Source organism: Biomphalaria glabrata, chromosome 7 (genome assembly GCF_947242115.1).
Source record: "Biomphalaria glabrata chromosome 7, xgBioGlab47.1, whole genome shotgun sequence".
NCBI classification, from domain to species: domain Eukaryota; kingdom Metazoa; phylum Mollusca; class Gastropoda; family Planorbidae; genus Biomphalaria; species Biomphalaria glabrata.
Genome location: NC_074717.1, coordinates 46,878,754 through 46,900,414, shown reverse-complemented (window position 1 = coordinate 46,900,414; position 21,661 = coordinate 46,878,754). Strand labels below are relative to the sequence as shown.

At 38.9% G+C, this 21,661-nt stretch overlaps 1 protein-coding gene across 4 annotated transcripts in view; it reads left to right on the top strand.

Moving 5' to 3' along the window:
- Window positions 1-4,365: 4,365 nt before the first annotated feature.
- Window positions 4,366-21,661, top strand: part of LOC106061699 (acyloxyacyl hydrolase-like) — a 41,832-nt gene continuing 24,536 nt past the window's right edge. Inside the window, exons 1-9 of one of the 4 annotated variants that reach the window (XM_056036520.1) lie at window positions 4,366-4,470; window positions 7,336-7,460; window positions 12,403-12,559; window positions 13,598-13,712; window positions 15,213-15,275; window positions 15,464-15,543; window positions 16,757-16,817; window positions 18,298-18,368; window positions 20,237-20,282. In XM_056036520.1, the coding sequence (XP_055892495.1) occupies window positions 7,367-7,460; window positions 12,403-12,559; window positions 13,598-13,712; window positions 15,213-15,275; window positions 15,464-15,543; window positions 16,757-16,817; window positions 18,298-18,368; window positions 20,237-20,282 (687 nt within the window). In that variant the 5' untranslated portion in view covers window positions 4,366-4,470; window positions 7,336-7,366. Of the gene's footprint in view, window positions 4,471-4,853; window positions 5,208-7,335; window positions 7,461-12,402; window positions 12,560-13,597; window positions 13,713-15,212; window positions 15,276-15,463; window positions 15,544-16,756; window positions 16,818-18,297; window positions 18,369-20,236; window positions 20,286-21,661 lie in introns of those variants that run through there. The other 3 variants (XM_056036518.1, XM_056036519.1, XM_056036521.1) reach the window with 3 other exon arrangements.

The following is a 21,661-nucleotide window of genomic DNA, read 5'->3' as shown; positions in this document are numbered from 1 at the left end:
AAACCAACCCCCCCGGTCATTAAAGGGAGTAGCCTTGACCCTAAAGAACTCTTCAGTGAGGAGAATAGGAAAAAAATTTCAACTAAATATTGCAGTATACTGTGAAATAATGTCAAACTATACAACAACAAACAACAGTCTGTGACAAGGTGGACAGTTTATCATCCAGTGTTTCGTATTAGATATAAATTGGATGTACCGTCCAATAAATAGATGAGTTCATCCCAGCCCTAATCTCCTGAAGAATGGCAAGTCGATGATAGCCAGAAAGGTTTAAACCTTGGCATCATGACAACAATCCAAAATGCTAACCACATTGTTGGTACTCAGTCAGTTGGTTTGTAGCTCCGAACAGCTAGTGCAACTAAACCAGTTTAGACGTATTATATTATTCATGTAGAACTTGAAACAGACTTCTTTTTAAACAAGCTAGAATATAACTTTTATATATATAAAATATATAAATATGCACACAGCCTTCAACTTTAATAGAGATGTATGTAAGAAATACAGAGAAAAAAAAATGATACATCTTTCTATCGCACGTCGTCGGCTTGTTCCCCCTTTCTTTCACACTAATAGGTATTAACTATAACAGACCACTTCGTGATTTCATCATAAAACCAATGACTTAGTAGAGTAAGAATCTAAGTCACTGACCCATGAAATAAGTAGGAAGTAAATATCTTCTCTTGTGAAGTCACTTCTGCAATCCTAAAAGGCTTAAGCCCTACGTCAACATTTTCACATTTGGAGTGACACGTTTATTAGGCAAACACTTGTACTTCCTCTCACGTCTGCTAATTTGTTACAGATTTGAGATTCACTTTTTAAAAATGTTATTCACTACATTCTAGAATTATACACAAAACAAGTTTTACCGCCTTCTTAATGAATAGTTTGTTGGGTCTTGTTTTAGTTTCCATTTGTATTTTGTGTCACACTGGCTTGAGACAGTTCTTTGCTCTTGATCATGATGTGAAAATTTAATACTGCCAGCAATATATATCAAAATGATCAAAACCCATAGACATATATATCTATATATAACTTCCTACTTATCACAATCTAGGCCAGCAAAACGAACAAGAGCGCCCTCTGCCGGCCTGTCTGAACAATAGAGTTATGTTCGGGTGAGACCCATGGAGGTGACGTCTGTGTATCACATCCCGGAGGATTTCCAGCTACCCGTCGCCTCAGCGTGGCCCTCCGGTGGAAACATCCAGAGGTGGATCTGGACAGGCTAAGAACGAGTAGCGAACCAGACCTTCTAGCAGGTCTCCCTGGGTGAGCTTTTGTTTTTTTTTATCTCACTCGGGGTGGGGATGGAACAAGTAACCTGCAACCCAGTCCAAAAAGTCCGCCATGCCGTTCCACAAAGGGGGCCGTCATCAGTGTCCCGTGGGCTGGAGTGGCGTCCCTACACGGAATAAGTGGCGGTTACAGTATAGGAATATGAGACAAGCTCCCCGCAGTTAGCGCTGTTCCCGGCCACTTATAGCGAGTGGGCCAGGACCGGTTACGGTGCGCTGTGTACACGGCACGGCCCGGTTTTACCAGTCAGTCAACCGATATGGCCGCCTACCGTTGGGTGCCCTCAGACAGGACAGGGGTGAAGAGCCCCATGGCCAGGCCTGGTGGTTGGATAAAAGCCTTTCTAACCATCAACGGGATAATGGCGCCTCCGGCGCCGATTCCCTACTGGACTTCATCGAAGGTGTATCACATCACTAGTTCTTCCATTGTCTCGGGATCTCCCGACGCATAGGAAGAGAGATGTGGCCGAAGGTCGTGATGCCAGACTTGTGACGTGGCAAGGAGCTATTGTAAACTGGTCTCGGTAGAGATCGACATGTAGAATAGAACAGGGGGGGGGGAAGGCACACACACGTTAAACATACTTTTTCAAGCATCTCTTAACCAGGGCAGAGTGCCTAGTGACTAGAAAGAAGCGTCACCCCCACCCCTATTTTAAAAAAGTAGAAAAATCTCACCCAGGAAACTACAGACCAGTATCACTTACCAGCATCACATGTAAAATCCTAGAACACATAATATGTAGCAACATCATAAAAACCCATTAGACAAACATAATGTCCTCACCCCATACCAACATGGCTTTAGGAAATATAGATCGTGTGAAACACAACTAATAAGACCAATTGATGATTTTTCAAAAGGTTTAGATGATAGTGAGCAAATAGATGCTATCTTACTAGATTTTTCCAAGGCTTTTGACAATGTTCACCACCATAGTTTGCTTAATAAATTAAAATATTTTGGCATTGATGGTCCATTGCATCAGTGGATTAAAGATTTTCTGATAGGGAGAGAACTAAATTCACTAGTACAAATTTAAGGAATAATATAATAAATCCAATAACGAATATTAGTGAAACAAAAAATTAAAAATACTGATAATCAATAATTACTGACCAATGAGCAATGACCCCGATGTCCTTTTCTAGTCTCCTAAAAAGAATTTTCTGGATTGTTACATATCGATTTCTTGAACCTTTCAAAATTGCTTTCATTCAATGACCCACATAGTTAATGAAATAAATATCTTTTCGGGTTTCTACCTATAAAAAATGTGACCTTCTGTGGCATTTTACGTCTCGAGAGACGATCTTTTCCCTTTGCAACTTCTTGTGTGGCTAAAGAGGCCAATCCTTGATACACAGCTGCGGTCGCAGGTTGGGCACCTGTCATCACCAGGCGCCGTTGCATTTTCACCCTTCTTTTTACTTCTGTTGTGTATGACATCTGCAATCCGTGACCCTTCCTTTATGCTCTCTCTCCATGTGGATCTATCCAGTGCCACCTCTTCCCAGTTGCCAGTGTCGATTTTGAAGAGCTTCATGTCGCGTTTGCATACATCCGTATAACGTAAAAGTGGGCGACCAGCGGCTCTCCTGCCTTCTATTAGATCGCCATACAGGATGTCCTGTGGAAGTCGACCTACTGGCATTATACGAACGTGGCCAAGCCAGCCAAGGCGTCTGATGCTGATAAACAATGTTACCTTACTGACCTAATAACCTGGTAATTTTCCCTGGCTTGGTTATAGCCACGATGTGCTTTCGAGCGTGACATCTTGTTTTTTTACCTGAATGTTCCTTCAGAATTGAAGCTTATTACATTCTAGCCCAAATCTCCAGCGGAACGGCGTACGGTGGCGGTAGGCTGGACCAGACGCCCAGCAAAATGAGGACATGCCCTTCCTTTTAGAATGGTGTCCGACGTCCGGCAGGCATTGGCCTAAAGTGTGAAATATCTGACTTTTACTCTGCTGTTTATTGCAATTACATTTTCATTCACCGACTAGCATTGTGTGGTGTTAGGTTTAATTACACAAAGTCCATTATAAATAGCAGAAAGATGTGTTGTTTTTTTGACTAACTCATTTATGAATAAATGTCCTTATATATTCATGGCCGTCCAAAGAAAAAATACTATTATTCAGAGCTACTCAAGATCTGTAATTTTTCTTTTTCATGCCCGGGCATAATATTAGCGTTGAAAGAGCTGAGCAACGCAAAGCGGACCTCATTCCCCAATCGTAAACAAACAACATTTAGCCACGTGATAATATTGATAAAACAATGAAAAAAAAACGTATCACGTGACAGCCCTTATGGACTGCGTAATTTGTATAGAAGAGTTAGAGAATCACGTGGCTAAATGTTGTTTGTTTACGATTGTTGAATGAGGTCCAAACGGCATGAAATCACTGAGAGTCTTCTCACAAAGATGGCTATAATGTGTAGAAAATGCTCATGTCATTTTTGTCCTCTTTTTTTTTGGTCCTCTTCTGGGCTCTTTTGCGTTTGGTAACTCTAACCACAGGAGAATGCTGCTACCATATTCTTATCATAGACATAAAATATTTTATGTCTATGATTCTTATTCTCTGAACCAAGCCTTTTCGTAAAAGTGACTCCCTGTAGGACGCCTTCACTTTATATATTATAATACCCTTTATTGTTGTATCCATAACAGAACTGACAACTTTAACACACACACACACACACAAATAAAGTAGTGCCAACTTTCTCCTGCCTAGTATTTAGTTAACTTAATCATCTTCTTTGTTGAAATGACGTCTTAAAGATATAAGAATTTTCAAAATTACCTAGAATGTAGTCAACCTTTCAAAATTATCACTAAGAATTTGAATGTATTTGAATTTTCGAAATTGCCTAGAATGTAGTTGACTTTTCAAAATTTTCTAGAATGTAGTCGACTTTTCAGAGTATAACCAACTTTCCAAAAGTTGACCAGGAAAAAAAAAAGCTAAGATTGGTCTACAGAGAAAACGAGATTGTGTTCATCTCGATTACAAATTAAGAAACGGGATCATCAAACTAAACGTAGATCAATTGAAGTAACGTCTGTAATATAGAAGATGTGTCGTTAGTAAGTAGTTCAATACATTGTCTCGAATAAATAGGTCAATACCTGCCTTTGGTAAGTAGGTCAATACATGTATCTTCCCCAATCTTAAGTAGATCTAAGCGGTTTGCGCGCTGGACTGTCGTTCGGATTCATCGACGGTCGAGGGTTCAAACCCTGCCCGCTCCCATCCCCCGTCGTCCTGCGGGAGGTTTGGACTAGGAAGTAAACTATCTTCAACTCTGAAGGAACATCCGAAACATGTCAAACATTTTTACAGAAGACATACAGGATGAAATTAAACTACAAATTCCCGAGTAGGTACAAGAGAGGCAACTCTTCGTAGTTCAGTCAACTGTGCCTTAGTAGTGTCCATAAACATGATTAAACATCCTGGGTAAGGGGATTTCCCTCCTTTAGGCGTTATAATACCGGGATTCCCATTCCAACCTTTCTTAAGACGTATCAGATTAAGTCTGTAGATTTAAAGAAAACCATTGATCAATAATAGAAATTATTTTAAAAAAACAACACTTCATTGAGGAAAAAATACTATTAAAAAAAATACCGGTACATTTTAGATCCTATTCATGGTCATTTATAGCTTATACTTCTTGTCACACAACTAGCCTGAATAGAATGTCAATAGACTAGGCCTCTACAGTTCTGCTCGGTGTATGAATATAGGCCTAGATCTGTTGTTGTATGGGCATAAAGTAAGACTACTTAAAAATTTTGCTGAGATTTGTTTAGATTATAGAACTAAATTAGATTACATCTTCGCAATTGTTAGAAAAAAAAACGCATCAAAGGTAAGATATACATCTACTAGATCTACTGCTGACAAATAGTAGTCTAATATTAATATAATAATAAAAATAATAATATAATTAATAATATATACGGTAATATTAATATAATAACGAATATTTATATTTGACTAGAGTAACACCTTTAGTAAAATCACTAAATTTAGAAAGCCTTCAGGAGAGAAGACTTAAAAGTAAAGTAGCAATTATACATACAACACTGAACCATAATCTTCAAATACAAAAACAAAATGTAATAAAATACTCTGAAAGACACAAAGATAAAGGCACATTCCTCATTCAATATGCTAGAATAAATGTGTACAAATGCTCTTCTTCCCTAGTGCTATTAGAGCATGGAATGGGTTGCCTGAGCTAGCCAGGAAAACCAGTGACTTGGCGGAGTTTAGGTCATTGGTTAACATGAATGACTAAATTCATGACGCATAGGAATTAATCATCTTCTTTTTTTGAAGTAACGTCTGTATTATATAAGATAAGATAAGATAATGGCAACAGGCCTAGAAAAAAACGTGACAGTTATGTATAAAAATCAGACATGTATATTTCCCTCTACATTGATGTACTGATGCTCGATCAATATAGATATATATATCACTATTCATAATGTTAGAGGCGCGGTGGCTGAGTGGTAAAGCGCTTGGCTTTCAAACCGGGGATCCCAAGTTCAAATCCTGATGAAGTCTGGAATTTTGAATTTTCGGGATCTTTGGTGAGCCTGTGAGTACCTAACATGGGTACCTGGCATTAGTTGGGAAGAGTAAAGGCGGTTGGTCGTTGTGCTGGCCACATGACACATCGTTAACCACAGGCCACAGTAACAGATGACCTTTACATTATCTGCCCTATAGACCGCATGGTCTGAAAAGGGGAACTTTTTTTTTTCTTTACTTTGATTCATAATGTTTTTATTCTGAGGAAGAAAAAACAGTTGGGTCTATAATATTTCTAAGGGGTCAATGTTAAAACCATAGCCTACTGTAATAGGTCTTGTAGAGCACAATGGAGACAACTCAACGAGGTCAGGTGTTTATTTACAGGACATCACAAACAGATACAAACATGACCTGTCTTTATCCCAGCTTCTTCATAGTCCTTAGACTTGGGCTGAACTCCTTTCTCCCTCTAGCCCAGCGGTTCTCAACCTTTTAAGCTCGGTGACCCCATTTTACAATCCCCCACTCTGCCGCGACCCCCCTCCCCTCCCCACACACACATACAGCAATAGAAGAGTAGACAATAACAATCCATATTTTCGATGGTCTTAGGCGACCCCTGGCAAATGGTCAATCGACCCCCCAAATGGGTCGCGACCCACAGGTTGAGAACCCCTGCTCTAGCCTCTGTCAGCACACGAGCTAGAGCGGAACTTCAGCACTAACTTGGATGGCGGTGAGCAATGCAGGGTTACAACACTGCCCCCCCCCCCCCCTCTTTAGACTTAAACGTTCCCGACAAGGCAGAAGTTTGTTAGTTAGGTGAAGGTCACTCGATGGGGACAGGGAGCCTATTCCCCAAGAAGTCACGTGTGCGATCCGGAGACCCCTACGGCAGAAGCTAATATAAACTCATAAAATATAAACCATTATTTGTTAAAATGTTGAAGTAGTTAAGGTGCTGGTGTGTTCAAACTTGAATTTAAGACTAGACTTGAAACTTAATTGTCGTTACACGATCTCTTTACTCAAAAAAAAATAAAAAAATATATATATATAACTAGAGACAAAACTCTAATCCCATGCTCTAGTAGCGCTGATACAGTAATATAGAGTAAAGAACAAACGAGCTTTTGTACAGTTCGGTATTTGATGGACAGAAGTCTCTCACTTCGCGACGACCTGACGTAGTTATAATGGAGCGGATGCTGGTTGTCTTCTAAGAATTTTCAACTTTGCTAAGACATCTTTGTTGAAAATATTTAAACATGGTAGCACTGTGCGTGCAGATATAAGACTGTCCAAGCGGCGCACAAGTTTGAATGGCACAAGATATCGATAGAACACTTAACCACTTATAGGAAGAGGGTATTGGATCGATAAATCGATACACGTTATCAGCTGACATTGAAATCTTTATGCTTGCTCTATTTAACTTCTTAATTTATCCACAGCAAAAGTCTTACTTGATATCAACCCAGCAAAATGTCAAGGGCAATAATCCTATACTCATTATTTATTGTGTTCCTCAACATTGGAAGAAGCGAAGAAAAAGCGAATGGTGGCATGAACTGTTTAGGTAATACTAAGATCCTAATTGCTCTTCTATAAATTATATATATTATAGCTTTTATATAGCGCTACTTTCATGCTTATAGCATGCTCAGAGCGCTTTGGTCCAATCTCATTTGTGGACCAGTGGGGGGGGGGGAGGGGTTATCTAGGAGTTTGTTTTCCGTGCTGCCTTTAGGCGCTCAGTAAACACAACTCTGCCCGAGTCGGGTGTCGAACCTCGAGCCCCCTTCTAGGTAGCCAAGACAAGCCAAGTTCAAGCGCACTTAGCCTCTCGACCACGCTTACCACTAATTATCATTATTATTAATATTTTTGAAATTATGAGCTACTATAGTCATTCTCTAATGCTGCCAGAATCAAGATTCATAAAATAAAAAAAAAATTAATTGTGGTCCCCATAACAGTGTATTTATTGGAAACAATGCATAGCAATTATATTGTTACGAATCTCACTATCCAGGCTCTCCGAAAACTGCTTCATACACCACCAACTTAAAGAACTTGACAACTCAGGGCTCCAAAGTAACGTAACAGTTTAATGTCCAATAAATTACAGCCAATACTGAACAATTGGCAACACGTACACTGTACAAATATTTCTCCGATAACACCGTACCGACGTATCAACTCTTGCACTGGCCTCTCCGTCTCGTTCCGGGCTTCACTGGGTTCAACAGTTCAGGACTAACTTCACACACTAGGCTCGCTGTGTCGGACTCGATCGCAGACCAAGATCAAGACGCCGTTCGTCTCAACTGTACTTGATAGTACTCCGCACTGAACCGTCGTAATGCTCCGTACAGAACCACACCGCTGAACCACACTGAACTGTGTGGTAGTCGACCGGACTGTAGTGAACCGGGCTCTGAACCGTCTTGACTGCAACACCTCCGCTCTTTATGTGAGCGTGCGACCCCAGGTCTATTTGTTATCTATTTTTATCTGTATTTCGACCTATTTACTTTATATAGGCCAGGCTAGAATAATTTAATTTAGTGTCTTTTCTTCTTGCATAGGTCAGTGCTGTGTGTTTGTAGTTTCCGCTATTTATAACTTCTGCTAGTTTTAGTCTTTTTCTGTTATTTGTGTTTTACTCATAGAGGAAAAGTAGTTTTAAAAATAGTTAACTAGCTTTAGAGTTGTTGGCACTGTTTCCATTTCTTTGTCCCTGATTAGTTCTACGTATTTTTGTCTTTAGCGCTTAGGTTAGGTTAGTAGTTATTTTCTGATTTCAGTCTAAGTGCTAGTCTAGAAGCTGTATAGGGTCCCTGTACGAGTTTAGAACATAAATATCTTTCTTCTTCCTTTTTGTATTTTTGTAAGATGTAAATTTTAAGGTTCTCTTTTTTATGCTGTTTAATTTGGTATATAATGTTGTGTAGTCCGTGTCTTTAGTAATTTTCTAGATTTTATTATAGCGTACGGCTAGGTACAAATTAGGGAGATCAGTAGTCCAGTTTAGTTTTAGGTAATTAGCGTGACGTCATGCTCTCCGATATGTTCGCGCTGACCAGTTATAGCTAGCTCCGGAACCACGTTGAGCCCTTTTTTGTCTTGACCAGTGGTCAGTGCTGACAGTGGTGCCGGTGTAGGGTTAATTGTGTGTAGTGTAATTTCAGCTGGGACCGCCTGCTATCCTTACTGCAGTACTGCTGTTGTTAGTCTACTGCCTGTAGGCTGTTGTTAGTCTACTGCAGTACTGCTGTTGTTAGTCTACTGTAGGCTGTTGTTAGTCTACTGCCTGCCTTTAGACTGCCATTAGTCTGCCATTTGTCTGCCATCGCCTCCTTGTACCTTTTTTTTGTTATATTTTATTAATTTTAAGCTTAGGTCTAGGGTAGTAATTGTAGTGGTCTAGTTAGATTGTTGGTTTGGTTAGTTTGTTAGTGTTTGTAGTGGTGTAGATTTAGACTAATTTAGAGGGTTTTAGTTAGTTGCTGAGTTCAGTTGTAGTGTTAGTGTATATGTTATATTTTATTATTGATTTATTTGTGTGTATAAATAAAGTTTCTTTTTGTTTTATTTATCCTAAAGTAAAAGTTTCATTATTGCTTTCTTTTAGTTAGCTAGATTAGTTTAGTTTAGTTCAATTGTGCTGTCTGGTTGCTTAGGCGACTCTAGCCCCTTGGTCGCAGACCGAGGTGCACAGATTGGGCCCACCCAGTAGAGCTACCACCTGCCTACTGTTACAAATGAATTTAATGTTGAGCAGCAGAAGAGAATAGGCCACCACAGCTCGCGCCTGCCTGACCTGCTCACATTTACATAGGGTCCCTGCTGGCCTTCTAGAACCGGACAGAACATCGCTCGACGTTTCTAGTTTCGTCCCATGACTACATCCCTCGTGACGCTCCTGAGCTCTGTTCACGACGCCGATCCTTCCCGAAGCCGTCTCGGCTGACCGTCGTAACTCGTCACGGTTGACCGCTCGTCTAGCGCTGGCCTGGGGCGATTTGTGTCCGCTGACTACACACATACCACTACCCCCAGCTATGCCATCACCAGGTTTATAACAATATCATGATTATGTGTTAGTATGGCCCTCTGTTAGTAGCAAGCCTCTATAGGTAGGCTATGATTACGCGTCGAAGTTGCCAGCGCGGTCAGTAGTCACCACCGCTTCGGCATCTTTTTTTTTTTTTATTTAGGTGTCGCCACGGTTTACACGGGGGCATGGTGGATGAGCGGTTAGGCGCTTGGCTGCCAAACCTGGGGTCCTGAGATCGAATCTTGGTGAAGACTGGGATTTTGAATTTCTGGATTTTTAGAGATCCCCCGAGTCCACCCAACACAAATGGATACCTGACCTTAGTTAAGGAAAAATAAAGGCGGTTGGTCGTTGTGCTGGCCACATGACACCCTGCTCATATAACCGCAGGACACATGCCCATAGATGGCAAGATCTAAATGGAAAATTATTAATTTTTTTTTTACTGCTTGCCTATCACGATTTTAAGATAAGCAGGCATTAATGACAATTAGTGGCGAGGTTACGTCATGCTGACACCGACTTCAATGTCTAGGTCGGAATGTAATGTTCATATATCTAAGATATGGTCATCTTTCTTTAAATATACAAAGTTTTAGGACAACGGGAGGGGGGGGGGGAGGGGGTGGCAGCGGGCAGGGTTCAATCTGAGACCCTCGAGACCACCAAATGTCAGTCCAGCGCGCATAACAAACGACCAGGACTAAAAACATCTAGTAGGCCTAATGATTACTTTTGATACTTGTAGGCGTAGTCTATGTTTATTAAACTAGATCTAATTTGTTTCATGCAGATTGCAATATAGTTGTAGCGATTGTTGAACAGTACAGTATGTTTATTAAACTAGATCTAATTTGTTTATCTTATCTTATCTTATCTTATATAATACAGACGTTACTTCAAAAAAGAAGATGATTACGTCCTACGCGTCATGCATTTAGTCATGCATATTAACCAATGACTTAAATTCTGCCAAGTCACTGGTTTTCCTGGCTAGCTCAGGCAACCCATTCCATGCTCTAATAGCACTAGGGAAGAAGGAGTATTTGTACAAATTTGTCCTAGCATATGGGACGAGGAATGTGCCTTTATCTTTGTGTCTTTCAGAGTATTTTATTAAATTTTGTTTTTGTATTTGAAGATTATGGTTCAGTGTTTTATGTATGATTGCTACTTTACTTTTGAGCCTTCTGTCCTGAAGGCTTTCTAAATTTAGTGATTTTACTAAAGGTGTTACTCTAGTCAAATGTGAATATTCGTTTGTTATGAATCTCACTGCTCTATTTTGTGTCTGTTCCAGTTTCTTAATGTTTTCTTGAGTTGAGGGGTCCCAAACGGAGGATGCATATTCTATTATTGGCCTAACCAAGGTTAAATAACATTTTAGTTTTATGTTCTTATTTGATTTATAGAAATTTCTTCTAATAAATCCTAATGCTTTGTTTGATTTTTTTTGTAGTTTCATCAATATGTGGATTCCATGATAGTTTTTCATTTATTATAACACCTAGGTATTTTGCGTTTTTAGTCTGTGTTACTGGTTTGCCATGAATAAGATAAGTGGAATTAATTTGTTTTAGTTTTTTTGTTACTCTTAACAACTGACATTTTTCTGGGTGGAAAGACATGCTCCAATTTGATTCCCATTTCTGTAATTCATCTAATTCTCTTTGTAAAATATCTGTGTCTTGTGTTGTTTTTATTGTTCTATATAGTATGCAATCGTCTGCAAATAATCTGACCTTTGTTCCTGAAGTAATGCAATTCGGTAAATCATTTATGTAAATTAAAAATAGTAGTGGACCCAAGACTGTTCCTTGAGGTACACCTGAGTTTACTGTTATCGGTGTTGATTTAGAGCCATTTATTATTACAGTTTGTTCTCTCCCTATCAGAAAATCTTTAATCCACTGATGCAGTGGACCATTAATGCCGAAATATTTTAATTTTTTAAGCAAACTATGGTGGTGAACTTTGTCAAAAGCCTTAGAAAAATCTAGTAAGATAGCATCTATTTGTTCACTATTATCTAAACCTTTTGAAAAATCATCAATTAGTCCTATTAGTTGTGTTTCACATGATCTATATTTCCTAAAGCCATGTTGGTATGGTGTGAGGACATTATGTTTGTCTAAGTGGTTTATGATATTGCTACATATTATGTGTTCTAGGATTTTACATGTGATGCTGGTAAGTGATACTGGTCTGTAGTTTCCTGGGTCAGATTTTTCTCCTTTTTTTAAATAGGGGGGGGGGTGACATTAGCTTCTTTCCAGTCCTTTGGTACTCTGCCATGGTTAAGTGAAGCAGATTGCAATATAGTTGTAGCGATTGTTGAACAGTACAGTATGTTTATTAAACTAGATCTAATTTGTTTCATGCAGATTGCAATATAGTTGTAGCGATTGTTGAACAGTACAGTATGTTTATTAAACTAGATCTAATTTGTTTAATGCAGATTGCAATATAGTTGTAGCGATTGTTCAACAGTACAGTGAACTCAACAACATCTCAGTGATCAACACTCTAGATACGTTTTGTAACTTCCTGCCTGAAGAGTTGAGTGTCTTCTGTCATAAAGCCTTGGCTATATTAGGACCTTTGTTGATCAGCCTGTAAGTAGACGCCAGTGTTAGGGTGAGAACTGTTATAATGTGTGGCAACTAGAATTCAAGGGTAAAGAAGTGTATAGTGAAGGCGGAGTTAGAGGGGGGTATAATAATCGTCGTTCCATCGATAAATAAAAAAATAATTGTTAGTCTCATGTAGTCATAGAATGACTAAGGTTCATCTCGTATAGTACTTTTTCATCGGACTGTATTCTCGCCCTATTCTCGAGAGACGTTCCCGCCCACATTTAATAAGGCATTCGCTTTGGAGGTAGAGGAATTTTTTCATTTTTCTTCCAGAGCTGAGGTCAATGCTTTTTTTTTGCTGTCCATAGCTTTTTTTTTTCCATCTCTCTGCACATAGTGCGGTCTAAGGCTATGTCTTCCTAGTAGTCAGCACCAATGTCCACTACTATAAGATTCCGTTTGATTATATCTACATATTGAAGGTGGGGACAACCAGTTTTTCTTCAGCCTGTCCCAAATTGCCCATAAATGATGACTTTTGTCTGTCTGTTTGTCCGTCTGTCTGGTACAAATCTTGTACACGTTCTTTCTCCCACTTCCCATTCTCGGATCAAGTTGAAACTTTGCACAATTATTCACTGGCGAAGACAACATTAACCCTAATCAATCAAAAAAATAACCGATTAGTTAATTGATTGTGTTTTGCATATAAAAAGGGAAATAAATTTTGCCAGTATTACTATAATTGCAATAATTTTGATGTTCTTTCCCTTAGATAAGATTTTTTTAAAAGCATCTATCTATAGGCTATATATAATTCTCTTCGTCGCCCAATCATGCGGGACACCACGCAAGCACGCCGAGTCTCTAACCCTCGATGAAAAAGTCACGAAAGATAACTCTTTTACTTCTACAAGTCGGACTAGAATTACCCCACGCAACTTTCGTGGCGACAGAGAGCGAGGCTAAAAAAAAAAAGGGGGGGGGCGTATGCTACGCCGCGGGTCGGCTCGTATTTTATATTTGGTTTGTTTTGTTTTAAAATCATAACCGATTTGTCACTCAAATGTCTGACAGAATTTCTTCTCACCAAGACCCGAATGTCATCTGTCATGCACTTAACTTCTGCTATACAGAACCTGGTCAGCCCACTTGCCGAGGGATTTCACCGCCAACATTTACAGAAATGACGGTAAAGAATTTACCTAACATATCCAATGTATGAAATTGTGCTATGACATTCCATTTTGAAGCCAGCCTTTGTGGCCAAAACGTTTACAAGCCCAATTCAATGATTCCAAGAAGAAATCCCAAAGTCTCATTGAGGACTTGAGCCTAACTGGCAACTTCTATTTGCCAGCTAAAGAATTCGACTTAATTCTAAATGAAAATAAAAACCCAAAATGTAGATAATTAACTAATTAGACATATCCCTGAAGAAGAAGACAAGACAACTTGGTAACTAAACATGATATATTCAGATTAGATCACTGACCGTAATATATTCAGATAACCCTAAAAGGTATTTTTATGCAGTTTTGTTGTAATTAAAGAAACAACTTTATCATGATCTGCCAAAGAGTTTGTTACAAATGATCGACCCGTCATCATTCTACCCCGTTCCCAGGTACTATAAAAAAAAATATTCTCAGCCTCTAATAACAGAGGCAGGTGGCCTACTTCAGTGGCGGAACGGCTATCGTTTATCTGACTGTAAAGCCCTGCATTCTCTTACTAACTATTTTATGTTGAATATTGACATTTGTTGATTTTCTGATAGGCTATATATATATTGTTATAAACCTGGTGGTGGCACAGAGGGGTAGTGGTGTGTGTGTAGTCAGCCGACGCAAATTGCCCCAGGCCAGCGCTAGACGAGCGGTAAACCGTGACGAGTTACGACTGTCAGCCGAGTCGAGTGTCAACAGGACAGTTCGGGAAGGATCGCCGACGTGAACAGAGCTCAGGAGCGTCACGAGCGTTGTAGTCATCTGACCACCTAGAAACGTCGAGCGGCGTTCTGTCCGGTTCGAGAAGGCCAGCAGGGACCCTATATAAAGAGCGAAGGTATCAGAGACCCGTCAGTCACAACTTCCCGATCTACAGTTCGTTACAACGGCTCAGTACAAGTCCGAGACGAGACAGAGAGACCAGTGCAAGAGTTGATACGGCGGAGAGATATTTGTACAGTCTTGTGTTACTTGCTGCCAATTGTACAATATTGGCTGTTATTTACTGACATTAAACTCTTACGTTATTTTCAAGCCCAGAGTTGTCAAGTTCTTTAAGTTGGTGGTGTCGTTTGGTGCAATTTGCAGCGAGCCGGATAGGGAGATTCGTAACAATATATATATATATAGAGAGAGAGATAGATAGATAGATAGATAGATAGATAGATAGATAGATAGATAGATACAAAAGCTCCTTCTTCCCTAGCGCTATTAGATCATGGAATGGGTTGCCTGAACCAGCCAGGAAAACCAGTGACTTGGCGGAGTTTAGGTCATTGGTTAATATGCATGACTAAATGCATGACGCGTAGGACGTAATCATCTTCTTTTTTTTGAAGTAACGTCTGTATCATATAAGATAAGATATATAATATTTATGTCCAATATTGACACTTGTTTATTCTCTTATAGACCATTTTTGTTCAATAGTGACTCTTGTCAAATCTCTTGTAATATTTCAGGATGAAGAGTTTCTTATTCGAGTTTCTTCTGCTCGGCACTTGGTGAAACATTTATTACAAAAGGTTAGTTACAATCTCTCTCTCTCTCTCTCTCTCTCTCTCTCTCTCACACACACACACACACTCACCCTGTCTCTCTCTCTTTGTAATGACCAATTATTAGCGATACTTATATTTTCTTGTCTTTCTTTAATTATCATACAACGTCCGTGTAACAATGTTACGTCATTTCTTTTTTCACTTTTGATCAGCAATCTTTGTTGCGACCTGGCCTGGGCTTCGACATCTGCTCTCTTCCAGGTATCCGTGAAATATGTGAGCTTCTACAAAGGTAAGTGGTCTAGATTCTATTATATAGGCCAGTGTTTCCCAAACTGTGCTCCACGGAACCATAGTGTTCCATCATGTCTGAAACGTGTTAGGCACTTAGTTAGTATTTTTAGTTTATGTACAGACGCACCATAATGGACGGATTTTGAACGCGACTAGTGACGCTATGACTTAGTTGGGTTAGAGGCTACTTAGAGACAGAAAATCAGTTGGTGATAGGATTTTATTGACAGAGACATCGACTGTGGCCCTTTTGCTTGATTAAATCTATTTCATGAATTGTTCAACGGTCTTGGACTTCGTTTCTATACTTGTTAATCGTGAGTGTCGTCTGTCCTGTTGGTTAGTCACATTGAAATACACCCGCACAAGAAACCCAGACATATCCAGTGTAATTCTGTCAAAGTCTCCAGTGTAATTCTGTCAAAGTCTCCAGTGTAATTCTGTCAAAGTCTCCAGTGTAATTCTGTCAAAGTCTCCAGAGTAATTCTGTCAAAGTCTCCAGAGTAATTCTGTCAAAGTCTCCAGAGTAATTCTGTCAAAGTCTCCAGTGTAATTCTGTCAAAGTCTCCAGTGTAATTCTGTCAAAGTCTCCAGTGTAATTCTGTCAAAGTCTCCAGTGTAATTCTGTCAAAGTCTCCAGTGTAATTCTGTCAAAGTCTCCAGTGTAATTCTGTCAAAGTCTCCAGTGTAATTCTGTCAAAGTCTCAGTGTAATTCTGTCAGTCTCCAGTGTAATTCTGTCAGTCTCCAGTGTAATTCTGTTAAAGTCTCAAGTGTAATTCTGTCAGTCTCCAGTGTAATTCTGTCAGTCTCCAGTGTAATTCTGTCAAAGTCTCCAGTGTAATTCTGTCAAAGTCTCCAGTGTAATTCTGTCAAAGTCAGACAAGCAACACTAACTACAAGACAGATATCATCACAAACGGTGTTCCGCGAACTGCTGGAATAATCAACCAGTAGGCCACCACTTGAATTAATCTCTCTAAAAAAAAATAAGCAAAGTGTTACGCTAAATACTCAGAATGTGCGAAGTGTTCCGTTTAGGAAAAAGTTTGTGAAACACTGATATAGACTAAAAACCGATAAATTGCAAGATGGCAGGATAGTTCTTTGTCCTTGACCTTACAATAACTAGCATTGGCCTTTCATCAAATAGGCTATAACAATCTTACGCTGAATATTAGTGTAATGTAATATGTGTGTCTAATGTTACAGGATAAACAACTTAGAAACACCAGCTGTAGATTTAGACAGAGATGGGTTTAGTTCTATATTTGTAAGTTTTTTCTTTTTAGTAAATTTAAAATTTCATTTTAATTACAAAGCTTATATTAACTCACTCTGTCTGTCTGTCTGTCTGTCCAGTTTTTTCTCCCACTTCCGTTCTCGGATCACGTTTTGCACAGGTATTCATTGTCAAAGACAATACACGAATCAAGAAAAACATTAACCAATTATTAAATCAATTTGTAGTAATTAATTCATTCGTTTTAAGTAGAAAAAGGGCAGATAAATCTTTCAGCATTGTGATATAAGTCAGTGTTTGTACGGTGCTTCCCCATATGTAAGCTTTTTAAAAATATTATTTTCGCAATATTCTGCTTGTTTATTTCTTTACAAGTGTATATCAAACAAATATTCACTAACCTTATTCAATGTCTTATTTCAGTATTAATTTTTTAAAATCATAGTCCAATGCTTTGGTTTTCTTGTTTCAATGACTTTATTTAACGTCTTGTTGACCTATTTTAATTCCATTATCAAACACATATAGACTGTAATATTTCATAATCTTTAGTTTGTTATAAATTTGGAGATCTCATTAAATGTCTGGACAGTTCATGAAAAATTTAACGTAAATTGTTGTGTCAACCGTGAACTAACGTTAGTGTCTTATGTAATGTAATCTCTTCAATACTGATTTTAAAAAAGGAAAGGACGGCATCTGGGACTATGTCTCTATAATTGATGAACTCCAGCGGGTATACTAAACGAACAGTGTACTTGATCTTGACCTATAGGTCTATACAACTTCTCAATAACCTCAACAGTATTATATGGTCTGGACGTAGATGCGCTAACCTGTCTGGCTTTCGTTATGGCGGTGCTATGGTTTAACCTGACTAAACCACATTTCAAAAGAAAAAGACGGTAATAAAAAAGGTGGGCAAACTCAGAAGGATGACAAGAAAACTGATAGCTCCAAAGCAGGGAAGAGAAAGGAGACAAAAAAGATTCCAAGAAATAACCAAACGTCCATTGGCTAAAATTCACCCAATCATTCATACTGTTCATAGTCAGTTGCCACCTTGGTCATTTTAATTCTGCAGATAATGCATTACCCATGTGTTTTTCAGGGTCTGCACAGTGAAATTCTTTTTTTTAATTCAAGATCAATGGACCTCATTCACCAATCGTAAACAAGCAACACTTTGCCACGTGGTTCTCTATATATTCTATACAAACTACGCAATCCATAAAGGCTGTCACGTGATACGTAATTTTTGAATGTTTTATCAATATTATCACGTGGCTAAATGTTGTTTGTTTACGATTGGTGAATGAGGTCCATTGACATTAAAATAATTCAATGTAAAAAAAATAGACGCTATTTTGTGTCTTTATTTTAATGTTTTCAATAGCTACGTCATCACTTTGAATTAATCTCCAATAGTGGTATTGCTGAAAAAAGAACTTTTGTGTTATAGTATTTGTAGTAATGCTAACTTTGTATTATGTAACCTGTGTCACTGCAGAGTCTACGAGGATCCGCTTGGAGAGGCAAAGACTGTAACGACACTGACCTGTATGTTCACCCAGGAGCAATGTAAGACCCATCTATCATCTTTTCTTAGTCAAAAAGTTCCCCCCTTTCAGACCTTGTGATCTATAGGGCAGATGATGAAAATGTCATCTGTTTGTGTGGGCCCACAATAAAACAAGAAAAAAGAGAGAAAGAAAGAGTAGACATACCACCCTTAGAGAGAAAGAAAGAGTAGACATACCACCCTTAGAGAGAAAGAAAGAGTAGACATGCCGCCTTTAGAGAGAAAGAAAGAGTAGACATACCGTCTTTAGAGAGAAAGAAAGAGTAGACATACCGTCTTTAGAGAGAAAGAAAGAGTAGACATACCGCCCTTAGAGAGAAAGAAAGAGTAGACATACCGCCCTTAGAGAGAAAGAAAGAGTAGACATACCGCCCTTAGAGAGAAAGAAAGAGTAGACATACCGCCCTTAGAGAGAAAGAAAGAGTAGACATACCGCCCTTAGAGAGAAAGAAAGAGTAGACATACCGCCCTTAGAGAGAAAGAAAGAGAAGACATACCGTCATTAGAGAGAAAGAAAGAGAAGACATACCGTCTTTAGAGAGAAAGAAAGAGTAGACATACCGTCATTAGAGAGAAAGAAAGAGTAGACATACCGCCTTTAGAGAGAAAGAAAGAGTAGACATACCGCCTTTAGAGAGAAAGAAAGAGTAGACATACCGCCTTTAGAGAGAAAGAAAGAGTAGACATACCGCCTTTAGAGAGAAAGAAAGAGTAGACATACCGCCTTTAGAGAGAAAGAAAGAGTAAACATACCGCCTTTAGAGAGAAAGAAAGAGTAGACATGCCACCTTTACTTTTACCCAACTATGTCAGTTACCCATTGTAGTTACCGGTCTTTGACCTCTGTCGTATAAAAACCGGTAGACAACTAAACCGTTGTAGGCATAATAGGGCCTATATTGTAACTAATAAAACTTCCGATAATTTGAATAACTTCCTTTTGTGAATAAAACTAAATAGAACTTTATTTATAATATAAACAAAATCAAGCTAAAATAAGATAAAAATAACTGTATTAGACCTAATTAATAATATTCTTTAACAAAATCTAACTCACTACAATAACACAACCTTTCAGTCTTAAGTTCTAGAGTCGTCTGTCCTAATTAAGACCAAGTGACGACAATGCCACCTATGTTGCATCATTCACAACCAATAGCTAACCTCTTCTCACCGTCACCACACACATATCCCATAACACCCATTAGAGCTGGGTGGACTCAGAGGCGCCCTAAAGATCCAAAACGTAAATATTTCAGTCTTCACCAGGATTCGAACCAGGTTTGGTAGCCAAGCGCTTTACCACTCAGCCACCGCGCCTCCCTCTTCTCAGTATTGCATGTAAAAACTCAAGTACGACGTCCAGACTATGCAATCTACAAGGGAAATGATGTAAAGATCATCTGTCTCTATGTCCGACAGTTAACGAGGTTGTCATATAGCCAGCACAACGATCAACAGCCCTTACTTTCCCCAACTAATGTTAGGTATTCATCAGAGTTGAGTTCAACTCAGGGGCGTACTAAAAATCTCGAGATTCAAAATTCCAGCTTTCACCGAGATTCGAACCCCACGCGCCTAGTGTTTTATAGGTTTAGTATAATTTACTTGGTCATTGTTGCGAGCGACAGCTGTAACGGTGTCCTGCGGGAGGTTTGGACTAGGAAGTAAACTATCTTCAACTCTGAAGGAACATCCGAAACATGTAAAACATTTGACAAACATTTTTTTTTACAAGAAACACATACCACACTACTATGCTAATTTCGAATCTCTAGACTATAATTAGTATATGCCTACTTATTAACCAAACTTAGATTTCAACTAGGGTCTAATATTTAATAATTGTTGTATCGCTTCTCTTTAGACCTGTCGATGGTGATGCTGAAAGAGACTCAAACTGTAATGGAATCCTGGTAAGAAATATTTAGTTACGACTAGATCTATATGTTTCAGTAAAACTTCAAATAGAAATACACGATCTACTAAAATACTCAGAAAGACACAAAGATAAAGGCGCATTTCTCGTTCCATATGCTAGGACAAATGTGTACAAATACTCCTTCTTCCCTAGTGCTATTAGAGCATGGAATAGGTTGCCTGAATCAGCCAGAAAAACAATAAATTGGTAGAAGTTAAGTTATTGGTTGACATGCATGACTTGATTCACCTAGGAAAACGCGTAGGACGTAATCATCTTTTTTTGAAGTAACGTCTGTATTATATAAGATACGCTAACTGTATGACCTAGGACAAATGTGTACAAATACTCCTTCTTCCCTAGTGCTATTAGAGCATGGAATGGGTTGCCTGAGCTAGCCAGGAAAACCAGTGACTTGGCAGAATTTAAGTCATTGGTTAACATGCATGACTAAATGCATGACGCGTACGACGTAATCCTCTTCTTTTTTGAAGTAACGTCTGTATTATATAAGATAAGATAAGATGACCTTATCAGGGGTCTGGCAGGGGACAGTATCAGGGAAGAGAAGAAAAGGATAGAGAAAGCGATGGGAAGACAAAATCAACGAATGAACGGTAGATTTTAATCGCCATGATCTGCTGTTCATTCATAACCGCTACCATTATTGAATTCGCCATTCATTCGTCTCATATCATTGAAATAGTTTCTAGTCAAAGCGAAAGACAGAGAGGAATGTAGAAAGTTTCTCGACAGAGCATGTGTGGAGCAGTGGCGTAGCAAGGTGATCGTGGGCCCGGGTTCAAGAATATGATATTATGATTAAGATTATGATAAAAACAGAAGGGGTCTGGGAGGACGCCTCCACGCTGGATCCAGGACCGAGTGCCCCACGCTAAACGTTTTCCTGCGTTCTAAGCCACAGTGACTCGTGCTATCGACATGATAATTTTTGCGAACACCGAAAAATGAAAGCTTGTTTGCATCTTACTAATGGGATTTACATCGATTTGTTATTTTGTATTTCTGTTCTATTTTTATTTTTTTTGTTAGAGATTAGGCCTATAGTATAACAACATTATGATTATGAATGGTAAGAAAAATATATATCAATTTAATAGATTTGAATTACTACATTCGACACAGTTTGTTTTCGATATTTTAAAGTGCTCTTATGGGCCTCTGTTGGTCATGGGCCCGGGCTCATTGAACCCCTTCGCGCCATGGATGCTACGCCACTGGTGTGGTGCCCCAAAGGTCCATCAAACCAAGAGATTGGTAGAAATGAAGGTGTTATGTTATTTCTTTCTAATACTTAAATAAATCGATGGGATGAAGACATACCGACTTTAGAGAGAAAGATCAGGATCT